At 46.1% G+C, this 21,646-nt stretch overlaps 1 protein-coding gene across 1 annotated transcript in view; it reads right to left on the bottom strand.

The window, feature by feature from the left end:
• Positions 1-725: 725 nt before the first annotated feature.
• LOC128062348 (acyl-CoA dehydrogenase family member 10-like) overlaps positions 726-21,646 on the bottom strand; it is a 38,260-nt gene continuing 17,339 nt past the window's right edge. The window contains exons 6-18 of the mRNA XM_052654799.1: positions 21,316-21,475; positions 19,813-19,954; positions 18,760-18,828; positions 16,645-16,826; positions 11,031-11,431; positions 7,474-7,614; positions 6,852-6,989; positions 6,636-6,726; positions 5,551-5,709; positions 4,705-4,877; positions 2,950-3,093; positions 1,901-1,978; positions 726-1,305 (exon numbers count right to left, since the gene is read on the bottom strand). Coding sequence (XP_052510759.1) covers positions 1,174-1,305; positions 1,901-1,978; positions 2,950-3,093; positions 4,705-4,877; positions 5,551-5,709; positions 6,636-6,726; positions 6,852-6,989; positions 7,474-7,614; positions 11,031-11,431; positions 16,645-16,826; positions 18,760-18,828; positions 19,813-19,954; positions 21,316-21,475 — 2,010 coding nt within the window. The 3' untranslated portion in view covers positions 726-1,173. The remainder of the gene's footprint in view (positions 1,306-1,900; positions 1,979-2,949; positions 3,094-4,704; positions 4,878-5,550; positions 5,710-6,635; positions 6,727-6,851; positions 6,990-7,473; positions 7,615-11,030; positions 11,432-16,644; positions 16,827-18,759; positions 18,829-19,812; positions 19,955-21,315; positions 21,476-21,646) is intronic.

Below are 21,646 nucleotides of genomic sequence, written 5' to 3'. Positions count from 1 at the left end.
ATTCACAGGTTCACACACACAGCTTCCCTGAAGCACTTGAAGGGGGAGGTCAGCTACAGAGAGAAGCAGGCTACGGTGGTGGGGTGAGCCTGGCTAACCTTGTGCTGTTTCCTTCTGACCAGGATGTCAGCACCTGGTCCCCAGAGGATGACCCCCCCCAAACCTGGGTTATGTCCTCAACACAGACAGTTGAGTATTTCTGAACTACATTCTGGTCATAGGCCAGTATGATGCTGTTGTGACCACAGTAGATTTCTTGTCAGTCTTAATCTTGCGTACTATCATTTCTCTTCACCAAGGTCTTTAAGTCTGGGAGTGATGAGTTTCCATGTATGCTTTTGAGGGGTCCCTCTAGGGACAGCATGGAAAATCGGTCCTAGAGAGGAGGACAGGCTGCAACAGCAGAGAGCTGACGTGAAAAATAATTAGGGCCTGAGTAGAAGCAACAGGGCTGGCTGGGAGGGAGAGCATGGAGGCAGATTTGACAGGTCGCTGGGTGGAGACGAGGGAGAGGAGGAATGAAAGACGTGTAAGGATGCAGCTGACATACTGTGTCAGGCTAAAGTGTGAGCTTTTGTTCTCCACTCCTTGTGTATGACAGAATGTTCAAAGTCTCTGAGACATATTTTCTTCTTCTTTGTTCCCAAAGCTCATTTCCAAAATAACATTTTAGTAATCTGTGTTTTGGATATTGAAACAAAGAAAATTACCTAGCAATGGCTTCACAATTTGGGTTTATTTCCATTCTCCCAGAGCACTCCTGCCCTGGCTCTGTAGGCTGCCACCATCAGCTGGGGGCGGTGGGGGACACAGAACAGGAGGCCACCGTATCATCCTCAGATTGGGAGCAACCACAGGCACAGCACCCTGGCAGGACTCCTAATATTCATGCAGAGTCCCACAGCCAGAGAGAAGGGGCCTGGCTGCCCATCTAGCACCTGGACTAAAGATCACCTCTCCAGGCTCTTCATTACTCCCCTTCCCCCTTGCCTGAAACAGACAACTCCAGGCTTCTTACACAGGAGTGTGTTCTGTAGGGACCCATCAAGGCTAGGTTCACAACAAGGGATCCCAGGACAGTGCTGCCGGGAAGGGTGCAAGGAGCACACATACCAGGCCTTTGAAAGCACATCATTTAAAGATTTGAGCGGGGACAGTCTGACTCCTGCAGGTCTAACTGCGGTGCTTGAGCTCCATCTTGGCCACTGACCTCTGGTGCACCTGATCAGCAAGGTGCAGTACTCGGGCCCCCACGAAGAACTGAGCCAGTGGGTGGTCGCTGCTCAGCCCTGCTGCTCCAAAGACCTGGCAGACACAGGGCAGGAGGGGAGGAAGCCCTGGGTGAGCCCTCATCCCTGAGAACCCCAGGAACAAATGCCTGCTCCTAAGATGTGAGGACAGCTCAGAGCAGCCACATTGCAAGGATGTCCCCTGACACCTGTGTGACAACAGTGTTCTGGAAGATTCCAAGTGGGGCCTCACTAGCCATCCCAGGGACACCATACTCCTCAGATCTGCTCCACTAGGTGACTTCTGCTGTTGGGAAGATCCTCTCTAGGGGCCATGGATTGAGATTTGAGAAGGAGGCATCTTTACATGGTTAGGAGGCTGGGCCTGGCATAAGAAGGACCTATGTACTCCTTCATCTAAGCTCAGCTCCTTGCAAGCTGAGTTACCTTGGACAAATCACTTTCCTGTGCTTCTGTTTCCATGTATTGAAAATGGAAGCAGGAATAGGACACCTCATAGGGTTGTTCTGAGGAGGAAAAGGACAGTCATGTATGGGGGGTGTGCAGCAAAGGGCGGCTATTAGTTTACAGGAGGTTGGCCAGCTGAAGGAGAGGAATTTTGAATCTTGTAAATGATTCAGAAGAACCAGCGATCCATCATCTGTGCTCACCTGAATAGCACGATCAATCACTCGGGAAGCCATGGATGGGACTACCATTTTTATCATGGCAATATCCAGAGCTGCAGCCTGCAAGGAAGAGGAGCTGTGGTGAGGAGGGCAGACCCCAGGGCAGAACACGTGGAAGACCGATCAGTTTCACAGGGAGGAGTAGAAACAGTAGCTCAGAACAGAGACCTCAGGTCCCTCCCACTGGACCACAAGCCTTGCCTGGTGCATGGACCCTGCCCAGCACCAATGGGGGGTGGAGGGGCAGTGGGGGTGACAAGGCAGGTGACTTGGGATGCTGTGTGGTGTGGGCAGCTGCCTACTCAAGGACAAGGGGCATCTTCCCAGGCAGCATCACCAGCACACAGGCAATGCAGATTGGGGACTGGCCTGAGCTTCCTTCAGGGTCATGATCAGCTCTGTATTCAAAGGGAAAGGTGGAATGAGGCCAGCCAAGATTTAGGGGGATTTAAGTTCAAGAATCTTCTCTGAGTCTGGGATTTGGATCAAAGCCCCTGAGAGCCCTCATACCGCCAACAGAGAGCCAAGAAACCAGAATTTCATCCTGGATCACCCCCTGCTACCGAGGGCTCTCAGCTAAGGGGTGGAGACCTGTGGAGAAATGGAGAAAGCAGGGGTTGGCCTGGCATCATGCCTGGCACTAGAGGCACTCAGAGCTGTCTGCGTGATAATGTCACATTGAAAATGAAGCTTCTCCTCTAACTCCCTGGCAGTTTGCCTGATGCCTATAAGATCAGGTGGGGCTGTAGCTCAGGCTGGGGCCATGTGGCCCTGCTGTTTTGAACCCATAAGGTCACTGGGTCAGTAAAACAGAAATGTCAGTCCTCTTTATTGTACCTTTTCTGTTTTTCAGAAGCTGCCCAGGTAGTTCCAAGGAGAACTGAAGCAAAGTTATTTATGTCAAGGAGCCAAGCACTTTGTGGTTTGCTGAGTGGGGAGGGAAGAGTCAGCATCTATTAATAGATTTCCGGGCTGGCATCTCTCACCGTGTCCTCAGGACCTGTTCTCTGTGAGGTCCCTCGGCCTCCTACCTTATTTCCCGCCACATCCATGACGTGGGCAGCTTTCAGCACCAGCAGCCGGGCCTGCTCGATCTCCACGCGGGATAGGGCAATGTCTGCCAGGACCGTGCCCTGCTCTATCAGGGGCTTCCCGAAGGCCACACGGGACTTCGCCTGTGGACACAGGAGACAGCACAGGAGGCATGGACGGTGCCCTGCAGAGGAGAGGGTGGAAGCACAGGAGAGGGCAGCGGGGGAAGCTAGACACATGGTAGCTGCACAAATTATCTGCACAACTCCTTTACTCCAGCCCTTCTGCCCCATCTGGGCAGGCCTGGCCACCAGGCAGGACAGAGCTTGGTCTGAGTTGCCTGTGGCCCAGGGCTACTCTGGTAACCAGGCAGTGACTGTGGGCGCCTCACACAGGCCAGGAGGGTGCCCTCTGATGACAGCAGGGCCTGCTTCACGTCCTGAGGAACTCTCAGGGGCAAAGTCTGGGTGCCAGAGCCCTCTTGTGGGCAACTGTTACTGCAACAGAGATTGAGTAGTGTGTTCAAAAGCTACAAGCAATCAGAAAAGGTGATAAGGGGGTCCTTCTTCCACCTTATTTTTAAAAATTAAAAACAATTACAACACACATGAACAGCTCATGGCGGAAAAGACTATACATTTTCAGACAAAATATAAACACTCGGCACCCCATTACCTAGTAAATTCTACTTGCTATCCGGTGCATGCCCTTCTAGACTTTTTGTGTATGCATAGACATACATCTGCTTTTCTTTTTCTTAAGTCATTCTCTGTATTACTTTATAGCCTTTTTTTTCCCACTCAGCATATAGCGAGCGTATCTCTAGTTAACAAATAGATTATCTACAGCATCATTTTGGAATTTCACTGCACGCCCATAGCAGGGTTATCTAACCAGACCCCAATAGCTAGCCTTATAGGTGTTTCCTAACATAATCATGGCTGTGGTGAACCTCCTAGTATCAAATTTTTTGTAGATTCCTGATTACTCCCTTTCGACCAAGTCCAATGAGTAGCACGGCTATGTCAATACTATAGTATCTTCTAAGATTTCTGACACATTAGGTCAGATTGATCCGCAGGATGAGAATGGAGACTATATCTGAGTCCTTAGAGAGGAGTATTTTCTTTTAAACTGGCTGGTTTCAACTAAAAAGGGTTTGAATCACAACTTTGCTCAGTAATGCGATACCCTGAACTGTTGCTATTCTTCATTAAGACTGTCTTGTGAGATATCTGTTCGGTCTGAAGTTTCACTCTGAAATCACTTCAGAGTGAAACTGATTTCACTGATTTGAACCGCTATTCACAGCAATAACACTCTTGTATGGGCTTGCAACCTTCAAGGGGTCACAGAAGAATAAAGTTTTGGACGTGCTGGGGGAGGAGGACGGTGCAGGGCTGGCTGCTGGCACCCCAGGCTCTCCCTGTTGCCTGAGGTTAAAGGTGAGCTGGTGGCAGGAATAGTCATCACTGGACCCTGACCCTGTGGACCTGGAGCCTTGCCCCCTGCTGCCACAGAGTCCACAGAGCCCAGACGCCTTCTGGCCCCTCGGCAGAGGGAGGCGCATTCTGCTCTGGATTTCAAACTTTAGCAAACTAAAAGAGGCAGAGCAAACACAAGGACACAGCTTCTCGTAAAGAACATCACCTTGCTTCACCTGCCAAGTCTGCTCTCAGGAAACAGGATTTGAAGTCTGAGAGGAAGACAGATGGGTCTTTCTGGTCGAGACAGGCACAAAGGGAAGTACTTACTCGGGCCTTCATGAGCACCAGCGCCCTCTCTGAGCAGCCAATCAGCCGCATGCAGTGATGGATCCTGCCAGAACCTAGTCGGCCTAGGAGGATCTCAAAGCCCCGGCCGGGGCCCAGGATGATGTTCTCTTTGGGCACGCGCACCTGCTCGAACAGGACTTCACCGTGGCCACCTGAAAAAACCCGTAGAGTACCCCTGAGCAATTTGCTTTCCTGTTTTCTCTGGATGCATTTATCTCATCAATATCCCTGCCCTTTTGTAGACTTCTAACTGGAACATGATTGAAGGAGGATGGAAGGCAGGAACAAGGCTATTGCAGATGGAAGGTAAATTGGTAATTTAAAATGTCAAATGAATAGTTTGGCATTCCTTTTATAAAACGTGATTCTAACTTAAACTGGAACTCCTAGTAGTCTATGACTCTCACAGTGTAGTGACCCTAGGGAAACTCTGAAGTCAAAATGTGGACACCATCAGCAGAGAGAAAGAGCCCCTGTGAGAGGACCTCCAGGCCAGGAGATAGGCTGTCCACGCTGTGGTCTACGAGAAAAGGTTTGGAGGGCATTTCCTGCCTCCTGTTCCATCCTCTGTGGCTTCCTTACCTCCTAGAGTCCTGCTTGTCTTCTATGATTAGAAGAGAAAAAAAACAAACAGATGAATGCCTGTCTGAAGCTTGCCTGCATGGTTGATATTCATGGATGGAACTGAAATGCAGGAGCACGTGGCCTTCCAAATGTCCTCAGACTCATACAGGTGTTACTTCTGCACTGGAGCAACTGCTGTCCAAAGCCTTTTCCCTAGATCCAGACCCACACAGAGAAGTGAGCTGCTCCCAAGGGACAAACCTGGTGCATCCTCCAGCCCATACACCTTCAGAGGCCGGATGATTTTTATCCCTGGGGTATCCATGGGAACCAAGAACATGGACTGCTGCTGGTGGCGTGGGGCATGTGGGTCTGTTTTTCCCATAAACACGCAGAGCTGGCAGCGAGGATCCAGGATGCCTGCCAAGAAAGGAGAGAGACAGACCCACATCATCTGACACCAGGGCCATCAGCTCTCCTTAAACACTCAGTCCTGGCCCAGAGAAGCTGAAATCAGCGAGCAGATGGGGCCCTTTAAGATGTCACGTGATCAGATGAGGACATGCAGCCCTTTGACCAGCAATAAGAGCAATTGGTTTCTGTCCCAGTGAGGAAGGAATCCAACATCCTAAGAACAGTTTTGTTTTGTTTTTTAAAGCACAACGTCGGATTGAAGAAAAGAGGCTAAAAACTGCTACTTTATCAGTGGCAGCCTGTTCTGCTTTGTTCCCACAGGAGGTGGAAACATGCTGGCTTTGGGCACAGGCTTCAGAGTCAGGCCAGCCTTGAACTCTGGGTGGTTCCCTACTTGGCAGTAGGGGGGCTAGTACCTTGGGCAGTGACTCAAGTCACTTCTCCATCCTGGTTTCCTTCTCTGTGAAGTGGGGATAATACCACAGACCTTCTGGGGAAGGGTGGAGACTCAGTGAGGGGAGGTCCCCACAGCATGTACCGCGGGCCCTGGAGAATTAAAGCCTAGTGAACGATAGGATTATCACCAGCCCTTCTGCTATAACACAGCTGACCTCACAAGACGGGGACACCATTGAGGAAGTGACCTCCGGCCTGTCTAAAGCGAGATGCCCACAGCAGAATGAGGAGAGTGGGGAGTGGAGGAGAGATTCCTGGAACTGTCACCTGTGGGGTCACCTGGAGTCCATATAGAACCTTTGGTTCTCTCAGGGTTTGCTGCCTCTTCTGGGAACAGAGACAGAATCTCTTTTGTGTTAACTGGAAATGAAGCTAGTCCCTCCCACAGTTTCTCAGACAATAGCAGGTCAGAAAAGATGGGCTATCAGGGAAGACCCACATAAATGTGACTGAAAAATGAATTTCAGGCCAAATACCTGTGATCCACCACTTGTGACCATTGATGACGTAGAAGCCATCTTCCTCTCGGATGGAAGACTCAGTGTTGGTGGCATCTGAGGAGGCGACCTGAGTGACAGCACATTCTGATTCGAGCTGGCAAGGGTCCCGAGGTCCCTGATGGCAGAGCCCGATGGGGCTGGGTAAGGGTCTGGCCTGACGAGGAGCGCCTGTGGGTGACTCAGAGTAGGTACCTGGGGCTCAGTCATAGCGAAACAGGAGCGAGCCTTTCCTTCCAGCAGTGGAACCAACCAGCGGGCCTTCTGCTCCTCGGTGCCGTATCGAACCAGAAGCTCCATGTTCCCTGTGTCTGGAGCAGAACAGTTAAAGATCTGAAAAGGAGAAAAAGCACAAAGGTGACTGCCTTATCGTATTCAAAACTTCAAATTCCCCAGAAGCATGGGCTGGGGCTCCTTCCAAGATACATGCCCTCTGACACCCTTATGAAAGTCCTTCCTCTCCCCAAAGATGCAGAGACCAAGGACATTGTGAGTACAGCAGCTCAGAGTACCTAAGCTCAACCACAGAGCTTGTTGGGAGAGAAGGAGGAGAGGACAGCTGGGGGACTGAGGCTCCACGGAAGCCAGCCAGGCTGTATTCACTTAGAAGATTTCTCGAGAGATGCCCACCCCCTGCTCCTTTCCTGCTCTTGCTCCAGCCACCTGCCTGCAGTATCTTCACTCATAAGAAGTCTGAGTTTGCGTCAGAGCTCCTGAGTCCAGTGCCGCTGCAGGGAACCCTGTCAGCCCAGGAGGATGGCTGAACTCTCTGGAGGACAAGCATTTTCTCCCATGCTGAGGAAGATGGTAAAGGTACCTCGGGAGCATACAGAGACGTGCCCATGACCTCACACAAATGTGCGTACTCCACGTTGGTCAGCCCTATTCCGTATTTCTTCTCGGGATCAGTCTCCAGGGGTAGGAAAAGGTTCCAGAGTCCTTCGGCCTTGGCTTTCTCCTGTCACAGCAAAAAAAAAAAAAAAAAATCAGGGATCCACATAGCGTGATTGTCATACTATCTTGGCCCATGGAAAATAATGAGTAAGTCCACACTACCAGGCTGGATACAACCCCACAGATCTGTGGGAGGAGAGTAGGAAGAGTCTGGGGACAGCCCATTCCTAAAAGGGACGGTGGCAATCAGTTCACTTCCTTGTGTCTGTATCCCAGATGCCCCACCTGCCCCACCCCCTCACTGTTAGCATCATTAATGTCATCACGATGCAGCATAAAACTCGCTCCATAACACAGAGAATGAAGGGTCCTTCAGTGAGCCTGCAGGGAACCGGCCAGGACATCTGGCAGCAGCCTCAGCTGCTCTGATGAGGTGCCCAAGGAGATCCCCTGATCCAGCTTTCTTCATGAGGCACAACTTTGTTCCTGGGGAAGTAACCCTGGGTTTCTGAACGTAGCTCCTGACAGGGAAACCAGGAAGTCTAGCCTGGGGGTCAGGAACCCAGGCCCTGAATCAGACTGCCTGGTTCAGGCCCTGCCCCACCACACCTGTTTGGAGACCTTGGGCAAGATGGCGAGCTCCCTGTGGCAGTTTCCTCATCTGTTGTATTAGGGCAGTCACCACTCACCCTACCAGTCACAGCTACTGAGCAAGCAAGAGTAGGAATGGAGGTGACTGACTCACTGGAAAAAACATCCAAGTGGGAAAATTAGCAGGAGCTCAGATTAGAGAAGGAGGCTCAGAAATGGACAGGAACCAAGGCAGCGAAAAGAATGGCAGCAGGACAGACGTTCTGCAGTCCAGCTGTACAGTGACTGAGTGCCAGCTATTTTCCCCCTCGAAAACATTTCACTCTTCTGGTCCCAGGTAGTGACAGAATATAGTGTGCCAGAAGCTGGGGCTGCACTAAATATTAGTGATGATGGAAATTCTTCCCACTGGGAGAGCACCACCTGGCTGATTTTCCTATCACATTGGGACTGCCCTCTAGGACACATACTACTAGAATCAGGACATATACTTGTTTCATGGCTGTGTTATGCTAATTAGCTGAGACTGCAGTGACCGAGGAGAAGAAGGACAGATTAATTGGAACAAATGAAGCAGGAAAGGAAGGGAGAATAGGAAGGGAAGCAAGGGAGTTCTGAGAAGAGGAAGAATAAGGAAATGAATCATCTTGTGGGAGGGAAAAACATAGATCTGAGCCCAGAAGATCTGGATTGAGTCCAGGTGCTATTATTTCTAGCTGTGTCCCTGGCAAACTTGATTCCTTATCTTTAAATTGAGGTTCATGATGCTTACCTCATAGGATTTGTGAGATGCAGTGTAAATGCCAAACATTCTTATTTATTGGTAGTAACACTGAATAAAACCCATGAGCCATAACTTCACCACTCTCCCCTAAAATCTTAGTTATCATGATTCCCATTCAGGTATGACCGCATGCAGAATGTTCTCTAAAGCAGATTTTTCATATGCATTCATTTTCGAGTCTAAAAGTGTTCACAGCATGAGTGTCTGCTTTTCCAACACTTCCTTGCATGAGATGGGTACATCTAATGGGTGAGGATTAAGTGTGCAGGTCAGCAGGTGGGGGATAGGACATGTCACAAGGTAACAATGGGAGCATAGCATGGCAGCTTTCTGAAATACATTTGGCAGTATTTGTCAAGACTTAAAATGGTCTCATTCAGGAATTCCCTGGCAGTCCAGTGGTTAGGACTCACTCATACTGCAGGGGCCCAGGTTTGATCCCTATTCAGGGAACTAAGATCCCAAAAGTCACGTGGTGCAGTTCAACAAAACCAACCAAACAAACAAACCCAAAGCAAACAACAACTAAAAATGTTCTCATCCTTGGACCAGAATTTTTACTTCAAAGAATTCATGCTGGGACTTCCCTGGTACCAGTGGTTAAGAATCGGCCTTCCAATGCAGGGGACACAGGTTCAGTCCCTAGTGGGGGAACTAAGATCCCATGTGCTGCGGGGCAACAAAGCTGGCAGGCTGCAACTAGAGACGCCTGAGCACTCTAAGGCCCATGTACTCTAGAGACCATGGGCCACAACTGCTGAGACTATGCGCTGCAACAAGAGGAAAAAAACGTCTATGTGCACAACTAGAGACAGTCTGCGCACCATGAAGAAGACCCAGAGCAACAAATTTTTTTTTTTAAACTGACACTGTAGAAACAGTAAGTGAACACAGAAGTATGTAACAGCATTCGATATCCTTTGCTTGCACAGGATCCAAACCCCTTCTTATTCTGAGGTGCTCTCTCACCGTAGACATTTCAGTGGCATGAAGATGTGAGCGTGGGACCTACACGTGACTGGCTGAAAATTCCCACCTCAATCTTGGAGTCCTGAGAAAGCATCTGGACACTGCCTAGGGACAGTCATGGCCAGGCTCCCCATAGCCAGCCTTCCCTTGGCTTCTACTGTCTCCTTCAGCTGGCTCTTCAGCCTCCCTGTCCATGTTAGCAACCAGCTGCTCCCTCTGCTGCTTCAGTGACCTGGAGTGACCCAGACTGAAATCCCCACAGTGTCACTCAGGCAGGGGCAGGGTAGATAAATTACGGTGCACCCCCAATGTGGTCCCCCAATGTGGACATGGGATACAACATTAAATAACATAAAACAACTGGAAGATTCAAATGCATAAAACATTTTCATTACAACAGGAATGATAATAATATGTATTATTATGTACCAGAAGAAAGGAGCCGGGAGCCTATAAATCAAATTGTTGACAGTCATTATCTCAGAGGCCCGAGAATTTTAGAGAATTCTTTCCAGGTCATGAACTCTTTCTACTCTTGCCATGTTTGAGCTCTCGTTACCTTGCAATAGGTTTATAACTATGAACAAAATTCAATGCCGTTTCTTTTTAATGTAGGTGATGGTTGCATATAGGCAGAATATGTGCTCCTGAAGACCTCAGATAACTTAAGAACTAACACAAGCCAAGACCAATCCTGAAAAAGAACAGCAGGTATTCCATTATACACTAAACTGATGTCACTGTGTGTCAGGAGCATAAACGTAGTTTACAGTTGATATGGCCCTTCAGGTTTGATGTTACAGATTCTTTTAAGAGAGTGTCATTTAACTGATGCAATTTATATCACTTGGTCTCAAATTTACATGATTCAGACATGTATAAAATGAGTCCACCTGCCTCAGAGTTAGAAGCCACAGACTCGGCACTCCTCTGCCTGGGGTGAGTATCGGGCCTGGACATGGTCACACAGAAAGAGCAATGAAGTGAAACTGAGTGATCTAGGGCTGACTCTTTCTAGTGGTAGTGGCAAGCAGAGACCATTGAACTCAATCTTCCATCTCTCATTGCCTAAGAAGGAACAGATATGGCCAGTGGACGAGCTGAGGCTGGGCTGTGCTAACGAAAGGCTGCTTTACCTTGAGATCTTCGACCAGTGGGGAGGGGGTCCACCTCTCGGCCGAGGCCTGGTGACGCTGTAGCTCCGGCTCAGCGGGGTACACATGTCGCTCCATAAACTCCTTCAGTTGCTGATACAGCTCCCTGACTCGGGGGGAAAGGCCTTCTGGAGAGAAGATCAGAGCTCCCTTTGAGGCAAGAGCTGGAGAAGAGTCTGTGGAGGTGACATAACTTCTCATGCTTGGGGTCCTCAGCAGGGACTGTGGCCTGGACCATGAGTGGTGGGACCCCATTAACGGTTTGGTGGCCAGCATCTCCTTGAAAATCTGGAACCCCTTTTTGACTGGAAAATCCCATGCCAGGTTACACATAAATTCAGTCAGCTTTCCAGTTTGTTTCACAGTCACCGAGCTTGCTTGCCCTAAACAGAGGCAAAGAAAACCAGTGAGAACCACCCCCCCAAACAACCCTTAAGAGTACTAATGTATAACAGTATTGTTGTTCCATCAGTAGCTACTACCACTGCTGAGCACTTTACATGTATCAGACTTGGTGTTAAGTGCCTAACATGCGTTATTTCAGCTCACTGAATTCCTGGAGCCACACACGAGTGTTTTAATCCCCACTTTACAGACAAGGATCCGGGTCTTAGGGAGGAGATGGGTCCAAGCTTACATTCCATGGGCTGGGAGCCAGAAGTTTGACTGAGTTGGTCTGCTTCCTGCTGTTTATCTCTTCTTTTCCTAAATAAACTAAATTAATCAGGAATTCCCCAAAGCACTTCTGCTGTCATATTGGGCTATTGGGAGCCCTGCCATGATGTTGATAACAGTGTCACAGGGGATTGGATTAATGGCTAGTTTCTGGGCACCATTTTGTCTAGATCAACACATTTATCATCATCACATAACTCACTCTAGACATGATCTGTTTTTTTTTATCTTTAAAAAATATATTTATTTATTTGGCTGTCCCAGGTCTTAGTTGTGGCACGGAGGATTTTCCATCTTCGGTGTGGCAGGGTGGATCTTTTATCGTGGAATGTGGGATTTGTAGTTGTGGCATGTGAACTCTCAGTTGCCACACATGGGATCTAGTTTCCTAACCAGTGATGGAACAAGGACCCCCTTCACTGGGAGAGTGGAGTCTTGGACAGTGGACCACCAGGGAATTCCCATGCTCTGTTTTCTTTATTTAACATATGCATCAAGCCTTGTTAAAAAATGATTTTTGAAAAAAATTTAAGGTATAGTGGACATACATCCTCTTTGTAAAGTATACAATTCTGAGTTTAGTCAGGCAGCCACCACTGCCCTCAAGAAATGGTATATTTACTTCTATCATCCCCAAAGTTACATGGGCCCTTTGTAGTCAAATCTTTCTCCTTTCCTCTGGGGGACAACACAGATCTATTCCTGTAGTTTATCTTTTCTGGAATGCCACATAAATACATACTTTCTACTCTAGAGTTGCCTGGTTCATAGTCAAGCTGTTCAGTTGATTTAACCTCTCTAAGCTGCCACTGATTCATCAGTACTATTAGTGTACTGACACCTGTATTCCCTGTGAGGCCATATGAAGTCCATATTATAACATGCCAAACACAGCACTGACACAGAAGGCTTCTCAGTGAATTGTGTCTGTTATTACTGTGACTGCCATTGTTGTCAAATGACAATTACTATCACTGTCAATAAACAGCATATCAGGTCCATGGCTCTAAGCCAAGCCCTCACCCCTCCTCTGAGAGAAAAACGTTCCCCAGAAGCTTGAAGACAAGGATAGAGGGACTGGTCTTCTCTGCAGTGAACTGCACACTCAGAGTACTCAGTCACCGTCCTTTGGAGAATCCAGCAGGGCTGTTTTTTTTTTAATTGTAATGAGTAATCTTTTAGGAACCACTTCATTCATTTAGTTTGTTCGTTTATGGCTGTGCTGGGTCTTCGTTGCTCTGTGTGGGCTTTCTCTACTTGTGGCAAGCAGGGACCGCTCTTTGTCGCAGTGCTTGGGCTTCTCATTGCGGTGGCTGCTCGTGGCAGACCTTGGGCTCCAGGCACTCGGGCTTAGTAGTTGAGGTTCTTGGGCTCTAGAGCACAGGCTCAGTAGCTGGGCACATGGGCTCAGCTGCTCCAAGGCACATGGGATCTTCCTGGACAGGGATCAAACCTGTGGCCCCTGCATTTGCAGGTGGATTCTTAACCAATGGACCACCAGGGAAGTCCCTGTGAAAGGTTTTAACTCAAAATAAAATCAAGCCTTTAGAACTAGAGTTCAATTTTGGGAATTACAAGAAGTCCAAAGTAGTAAATGAAACCATAAGGTAATAATCAAGACAAATCATAAGACAACTGACTTGGTCCCTTTAAAAATTCATTAAAAAAAAGAGGGGGTACTGTTCTAGGTTCCTTGATCAGATCCTGACTTAAAAAAACAAACCAAAAACAAACCCACCTCACTTATAAAAGATAAGGAGGAAAATGAGGAAATCTGAATATGGACTGGGTCTTAGATACTGGGGAAAACGATGAGTTTTCTTGGGTGTGAAATGGTACTGTGAAATGTTCTTATTATTAGGAAAGGCATACTGAAGCACTCAGAAGTCAAGTGTTAGGGTCTGTACCACTTTGTTAATTGTGCAAATAGATAGATGCAGAAAGAGAAAGATAACAGACATGGCAAAAGTTAATCATTGTTAAATCAGTCATGGGCATATAGTTATTCACAGCACTATTGAATGTTTCTGTAAGTTTGAAAATTATCATAAGAAATCAAATACTAAAGCCACCAGGAGCTGAACCTTTGTGGAAGGAGCCCCTCAGGTTAATCTCCTACATGGATTTAGGATGTCCCCCGCCCCCCATGCACACACCACCCCAGCGCTGTGCACACTCCCTTCTCGTGGGAAGCAGGTGCAGCTGTCCCTGTGTCTCTGCTCTGTTGGCCACTGGTTCTGAGCAAGCCTGCCAAGCACTAATGCCCTTCCTCCCCAAAGCAGCCTGCCCTCTGGGATGAGAAAAGGGAATTATGCTCTCTGCAGGTCCTCGGTGGAAAGGTTATTTGTGATAACTAGATTGGACCTACAGCATCTTTGTCAAAAGTCCCTTTTGATTAGATCATTTCGTGTGCCTAAAAAAATTTAAATGTGTTCTCTTGAACAAATGATACATTCACATACCTTGAAATTACAGTGACAAAAGGGGGTGTGGGCAAGGCTCTCCCACCCCTTTGCTCAGCCACTCAGCTCATTTCCCCAAAGGCAACCAACATGACCAGTCTTAGGTGTCCTTTCAGAGATTTTTTTAACTTCAGCAAACAAACAGTTATATTTATTCAAATTTTAAGTATACTCATTTTACACAGATGGCAGATTAGCTATATATAGCCAATGCCCTGCCCAGCAGCTGGGCTCCTGACGTAACTCTAGAAATTGCAGGATTCTTGAAAAGGAAGATCTCATGCCCCTTTAGCTGGATCAGTGAATGTGAAATCTGAGGAAGCTGCTTTATGCTGTCAGGCTGAAAACACAGCCTGGGAGGCTGGTCCTGAGTCACAAAAAATGACACCATAATTCTACTTTGTCTCTGTCACACTAATAGGTCACTGTAAAAAGCACTTTAAAACTAAAAGGCAAAGGATCCGCTTAGCACGTGAGAGAGCCCTCCTTAAACTGTTCTCTTTCCATTGTAGGATGCGATGTCACACTGCCCATTGCTTCATGTGACAGGCTTTATCTGCATTCACAGCACTGGGACAGCTGCCATCTCCTTTGCTTTTCACATCAGCACTGTGAGGGGGGCAGGGCAGGGCTTTTTTACATAACCTCTACTCTTGAGAAAACTATGACAAAATAATGGGGCTTGTCCAAGGTCACCCCACAAATCAGCACCTGACTTCTTGTCCAGGGCTCTTTCCATCCTGAAATAAAGGATCAATATAGGCAACATCTGTTGTCTTTGCCTACTGGCCATTTTACTGGTAACTAGGGCTCTAGACAGAGGATGAGATGGCTGGATGGCATCACCGACTCAATGGACATGAGTTTGGGTGAACTCCAGGAGTTAGTGATGGACAGGGAGCCCTGGCGTGGTACAATTCATGGGGTCGCAAAGAGTCGGACACAACTGAGCGACTAAACTGAACTGAGGGCTCCTAGATAAAATACAGGATACTCAGTTAAATTTGAATTTCAGATAAATAATAAAAAAAGTTTTATTGTAAATATTTTCCATTGAGACCACCAAACAGAGGCAACACTGACAGAGTTTGTAACTCTGGTCAACAGGTTAAAATACGGGAGGATGATATGGGTCTGGATGTACTTGGAAGGTGTGGAGAACCTCAACTGGGGCTGGAAGTTGGCAAGCCTGCTTTGTGGTAGCAAAGTGTCTCAAATTGTCAGTTTTGAGAATTCAGATCATGTGTCTATGGAGTGAAAGAATTTTAGGTAAGTTGGTAGAAGTATGTCAGGAAGTTGACGTACACTGAACACATACTGCAGCCCTTGATATGATCCTACAGAAAACATAGGTGTTTTGGTTAAAAGCAGAGAAAGAAGAAAATACAGCTTAGCTGAGAGATTCTTTTCGACCACAGCTAGGAACGCATGGGTTTCCCAGGTCGTTCAGTGGTAAAGAATCCTGAATGCAGAAGACACAGGGGACACAGGTTCAATCCCTGGGGACAGGAAGATCCCCTGGAGAAGGAAATGGCAACCGACTCCAGTACTCTTGCCTGAAAAATCCCATGGACAGAGAAGCCTGGTGGGCTACAGTCCATGGGGTTGCAAAGAGTCGGACATGACTGAGCAGTTACCCATAGCCACAGGAATGCAAACTGGTCAAGAGTTAGATAATCTTGAACTCTGCAGGGCAGAGGTACAATTTTTTGGCTCACAGTAAAGATTCAACATGCAAAAGCATGGGGACAATTGTGATGCTGATTATAAACTATGTATGTTAGTGGGGGATTTCCTTGCACTTCAGTGGTTAGGACTCCAGGCTTCCACTGCAGGGGACAGGGATTCAATCCCTGGTCAGTGAACTAAGATTCTCTATGCTACTCGATGCAGCCAAAAACAAACAAACCTACAAATCGTGTGCATTTGTCAAAATTCATAAAATGCTACACTTCAATAACTCTGATTTTTTTAAAAAGAAAGCAAAAAACCTGATGATAACAGATACTCAAAAGAATGAGCAGGAACTCAACCTGAGATACAAAAAAAGAAAAGAAAAAAGTAGAAGCAAATTATATAAACAAATATTTGGCACAATGGCGTTTTTAAAATCTATCCCTGTTAAAAAGAATATTTATGGGAAAGGGCAGAAAACGAAGAAAGTAGGTATCTTAACTACCTTTGGGCAGTATCAGAAAAAAAGAAAGGTTTAAAGATACAGTGAGATAAAAATTGCAGGGAGGAGAGATACTGTACTTCATGAACGTATTTATCCCTGGACAAAATGTCTAGGTAAGCAACACCTCCACAAAATGAAACGGGCTTTCCAAGTAGGAAACTAACAAGCCCAACACAATTAGCAAAGGTTGATGCGTTAATACCTTGATACCATCCAAATCCAGAAAGCAGAGGACCAGTGAGGAAACATCAGCACAGAAGACAAGGGGCCCTGTGCTCACCGTGTTTCCCATAGTCTTCCAGGCCCGCAGCCTTGAGGTCCACACTGTGAATCTTGCACAAGACTCTGTTCATGGCAGTGTAGATGGCCTGCCTCTGGCTGGGCTCCAAGCCTGGTGGAGAGGGGTCTTTGTTGATGAGGCCTGGGCAGTATTCCATCAGATAGAAAGCGTTGCCGACGATGCTGGGAGGGACACAAACGGTATGTCAGTAGCCTGTGATGTGGCAGGCTGTTAGTCAGGGCACTGCTCTGTCCTGTGTATAAGCTCTGAATGCTGGGTGGGAGTACTGAAAACTTCCTTTTTCTTCTGCATATAAGCAGAGGTTAGAACACACACACACACACACACACACACACACCACACACCCCCCCCCCCCACACACACACCCCTGTTTATACTCCCTTGCCACACACACACACACACACACACACACCCCTGTTTATACTCCCTTGCCAGCATGCCTCTCTTCTCTTTGGTCCACTTGTAGAAGGTATCAGGAATGGGATTAAGTATGATAATATGGGAAAGCAGCTGTTGAGAGGGGGGTCAGAGCACACAGAACCAGGCTTAAGTCCCACCTCTGCCTTTCCTAGCAGTGTGATCCTGAGGAACATAGTAAACCTCTCTGAGCTTGTTTTTCTTAATCTTCAAGGGGCAATTATAAGAATTAAGGGAGAAAATTTATATATGGAGTGTCTGGAATGTGTCTGGCTCCAGTGAAGATTCCATAAGTATCCCTTCCCGTTAGATATAATTTCATCATTATTCAGTGGTTTGAATGGCATACAAAATGTCATTAATCCATCTCTTCATCATTCCTAGAAATCAGCTTAGTACTCTAAAAAGTTGTTTTGAAAAGTCTACCATTAGGACTGTTTATCCTGACTTGAACATGGACAAGATATTAAGTTATACAATTCTTTTTAATTATCTTATATGTAATATTGCTATGAAAGAAAATATCTTTATTTTTAGGAGATATATGCTGCCTGCAGCTTACTTCTAAAGTTCAATCTTATTTATATACATTTATTAAAAAGATACGTGATGGTGCAGTGATTAAAAGCCCATGCTCCTAATGCAGGGGGCACAGGTCTGATCCCTGGTCAGGGAACTAAGATCCCACATGCCATACAGCAGAGCAAAAAAATTAAATATATATAAAAACAACAATTAAAAAATATGTATATATATATACATATATTTGTTTACAAAATAATCCTTTATAATTATTTAACAAAATTATTAAATGTTATAAGACAATATTTTATAAAATTATATTGTTATATAATTATTACTATTTCTATAATATATATATAAAATACACATATATACATACACATATATAGAAAGCAAATATGGCAAAATGTTAACAATGTTTCCATCTGGCTGAAGTGTAAGTGGGTGCTTATTATGCTATCTTTTTCTTCTTTCAACTACTCTGTAAGTTTCACATTTTTCATAATTTAAAAATTGAGAAAAAAGACACAGACTTAAAAAGCATATTACAGGGACTTCCTTGGTGGTGCAGTGGTTAAGAATCTGCCTGCCAATGAAGGGGAGATGGGTTCGATCCCTGGTCCTGGAAGATGCCACACGCCATGGAGCAGTCAAGCCCGTGTACTATAACTGCTGAAGCTCACATGCTCTGGGGCCTGAGAGACCCAACTACTGAAGCCGGCTCCCTAGACCCTGTGGTCCACCACAAGAGAAGACATCGCAATGAGAAGCCTGGCTACCACAACTAGAGAGCAGCTCCTGCTCTCTGCAACTAAAGAAAGACCGAGTGCAGCAACAAAGACCCTGCGCAGCCAAAAATCAATCAATAAAATTATTTTAAAAAGCATATTACAAAGCAACTTTAGAAGTTTAGAAAGCCACAATAAAAATAACTAAGAAAAATAAACATGCAACTTGATGGAAATTATTTCTAGAATGTTTTTTTTAAAAAAAGTAGATGTTTTCTACCAAATAGGAGGTGCCTATAAAATCTCTTTTCTCTTCTGCCCAAATTTTATTTTTCTTTACTCTAGAAAACTGAAATTAGAGTTATTATATGGGCTTTTCTCTTCTGTACCTTGAGTATACAACATAAAAAGTAAATCTGGACATTACCTCGAATCTTCACAGAGGTGAAGAACTTTGGGCATATGGGCTCCAGCGTTTACAAGGGCTTCCATCATCCTGCCAAGAAAAATGAATGAACTTCTGGCTGAAGTGATGAAAGTTTCTTGAAATTATTTTTCTGATTAAAAATTAATAAATGCATAAATTAAAATGGAACTCTTAAAAAAATTCAATTGACCAAAGAAGGCAAGGAGAACAAAAAAACAAACAAGACAAACAAAAAATGGTTCATTTACAGACCTAAGTCAAACATACTGATAATTACATTAAATTTAATAGAGTAAACATTCTGATTAAAAGATGAAAATTGTCCTACCAGATAGAAACACAAGACCTAATAGGTACTGTTTATAAGAGACATTGTTTAGGAACTTGCCTAGTGGTCCAGTGGTTAAGAATCTGCCTGCCAACTCAGGGAACAGGGGTTCCATCCCTGGTCCAAGAACTAAGATCTCAGATGCCTCGGAGTAATTAGACCCACACCCCAGAACTACTGAAGCTCACCTGCCCTAGATAGAGCTCACGCTCTGCAACAGAAGAAGCCACTGCAATGAAGAGCCTGTGCGCCACAACGAAGATCCAGTACAGCCAAAAATAATAAAATAAGTAAATAAACTGCATAAAAAATACCTCTGTGTTTGTGTGTATACACTGAATAACTGAATCACTTTGCTGTACACCAAAAACTAGCAAGTAAATCAACTACAATTTTTTTTTTTTAAAGTAGAGGTATTCACATAACGAATCCCCCAGTTTCAATAACTATCAATTAAAAGCCATGCTTCTTTGGGCTAAAGCCCCACTAACAGAATTCCAAAAATTCCTAGCCTCCTAGTGGTTTAGACAGAGAAAACAAAAAACAATCTCCTGAATAAAATTAGGTGACATGTTCTTATCTAACATAATTTTGGAAAGTCATACTTGTAATTTTAAATGTCTCAAGGCACTTTGATGGGGCACTGACTTGCCAGCCCAGGAGTGGGGCTGTGGAGGCTGGAGACAGAGCACACCCCACCCCCCACACACACTCTGAGAATTTACCTGAACTCCCTCTCTACTGCATGCACGGATGGAAGAAGTGTCCCTGGGGGTTTCTTCCTCAGAATCAGCTGATGACTAGCCAGCTTGACATAATAGGTGGGATTTGACTGCCCGTGATCAAACTGAAGGAGTTCCAATGGGCCTGTAAGTTTGAAAGGAAGGAAAACTCAAACCAGCTCTGGAGGACAGATGTGGACAGAGAGTCTTACTTTCTAAGGAGTATTGTACATGGACACAGAGCATCCTGATTTGGAATGCACTATAAGGAAAGCATCTCCTCCCTGGGTACCAGACATGACTGCATCCCAGGCATACCCCCCACCCCGGCTTCGGTCCAGAATGTCACGCTGCAGTGTTACAAAGGCCACTGGATTTACACCACAACAATTTTCACTTTCACAGGTATCCAGTTTTGTCCGTCTTGCCAACTCCTGCACTGTAAAGAAAAGCTTTATAGTTCTGTTTATCAACTACAAGCACAGTCATGGCAACCCATCTTGCTAAATGGAATACTTTAAGCCAAGGATGAAAAGTGCCCTTGTGTGACCCTCACCCCATACTTGGCCACACCACACCTGACACTGGTGTGACAGCTGAAAGGAGCTATGCAGAGGCCTACAGCTCAAACCAAAGGAGCTTTGGGGAGATGTGATTTCCCACCACAAAGATTAAACTCTGCGGCTCCCTTGCAGAAACAGCCTAATTAACCCTAGTCTTACAATGATATGAACTCTACACACAGATTCGTTTCACTTGGTCAAAGGAGCAGGAAATGGGAGTCTGTCTGAATTGGCTCAGTTCAGTTCAGTTGCTCAGTTGTGTCCGACTCTTTGTGACCCCATGGACTGCAGCACGCCAGGCCTCCCCGTCCATCACCAACTCCCGGAGTTTACCCAAACTCTGCTCTGATTCAAAGTGGTCCCTCAGCTCTGTAGAGGCTCTAGGAACAATCCGATCACTAGAAAACATCCTCACATGAAGCTACATGCAAAGAAAGAGAACTTTGAAGGATCAAACAGGGGAGGCCAAATTTTATGCCCAGGTAGGAGTTTCTTCAGAAGCTCATGAATCACCTGTTTTCCTGAGGGTGGAATGTGAAAAATGAGAGAGCAACCTATGAAGAGATGGAGACACATTTTCTCATTTTAAACTCCTGCAACTTTTAAGTCACCTTCACAAAACAAGCTGTCATCTCAAAAATAGCAGAAAGACCCAAACACCCGAGGCACATACTGCAAGTTCTCCTCCAGGACAGCTGTTTGCAGGCAACTGCTGCCACGCCACAGCCTCACGTGGAACAAGGGCCAAGTATGCTCTGGGGACCCATAGCAAAGGAGGCCAGTGCTTCTTCCCAAGCAAAACAGAGCAGCACCCGGGTCTGCAGAGCCCAATAGCTATTTTCTTCACCACATAGCATCTTTATCTCCAGCATATTCCACCAGGATAGAAAGTGAGAGCCAGACTGAAAGCCTAGCCTCTACCAAAATGCAGAGACTTAACTACCTGTGACTTGGGTCCCCAGTAAATCTTTGAGGTACTTCTCCAAGGAGTCTTTGGGAATTTCCATTGTCTTTCTCACAAGGCGAATGTTTGGAACAGCCATTCTCAATGGAAATCCCAAAAGAGTTTCCAATTCCTTTACTGCAGTCTCTGGGTCATGAACCTGGTTTCAAAGAGAATATTGAGCATGGATCCCCAGACAACCCTGACCTCTCCTCCTACCTGTTCTCTAAGAGGGTACTTTTTTAGAGAGAAATATTTTTTAATAGCCTGAGCAAAGACTTGGGAGCCAGAAAGTCAGCTGATGAGAAAGCCTCAGAATGGGTTTCCTCCT

The sequence above is a fragment of the Budorcas taxicolor genome, chromosome 17 (genome assembly GCF_023091745.1).
Source record: "Budorcas taxicolor isolate Tak-1 chromosome 17, Takin1.1, whole genome shotgun sequence".
Taxonomy (NCBI): Eukaryota; Metazoa; Chordata; class Mammalia; order Artiodactyla; family Bovidae; genus Budorcas; species Budorcas taxicolor.
This window is presented reverse-complemented; position numbering and strand designations above follow the sequence as displayed.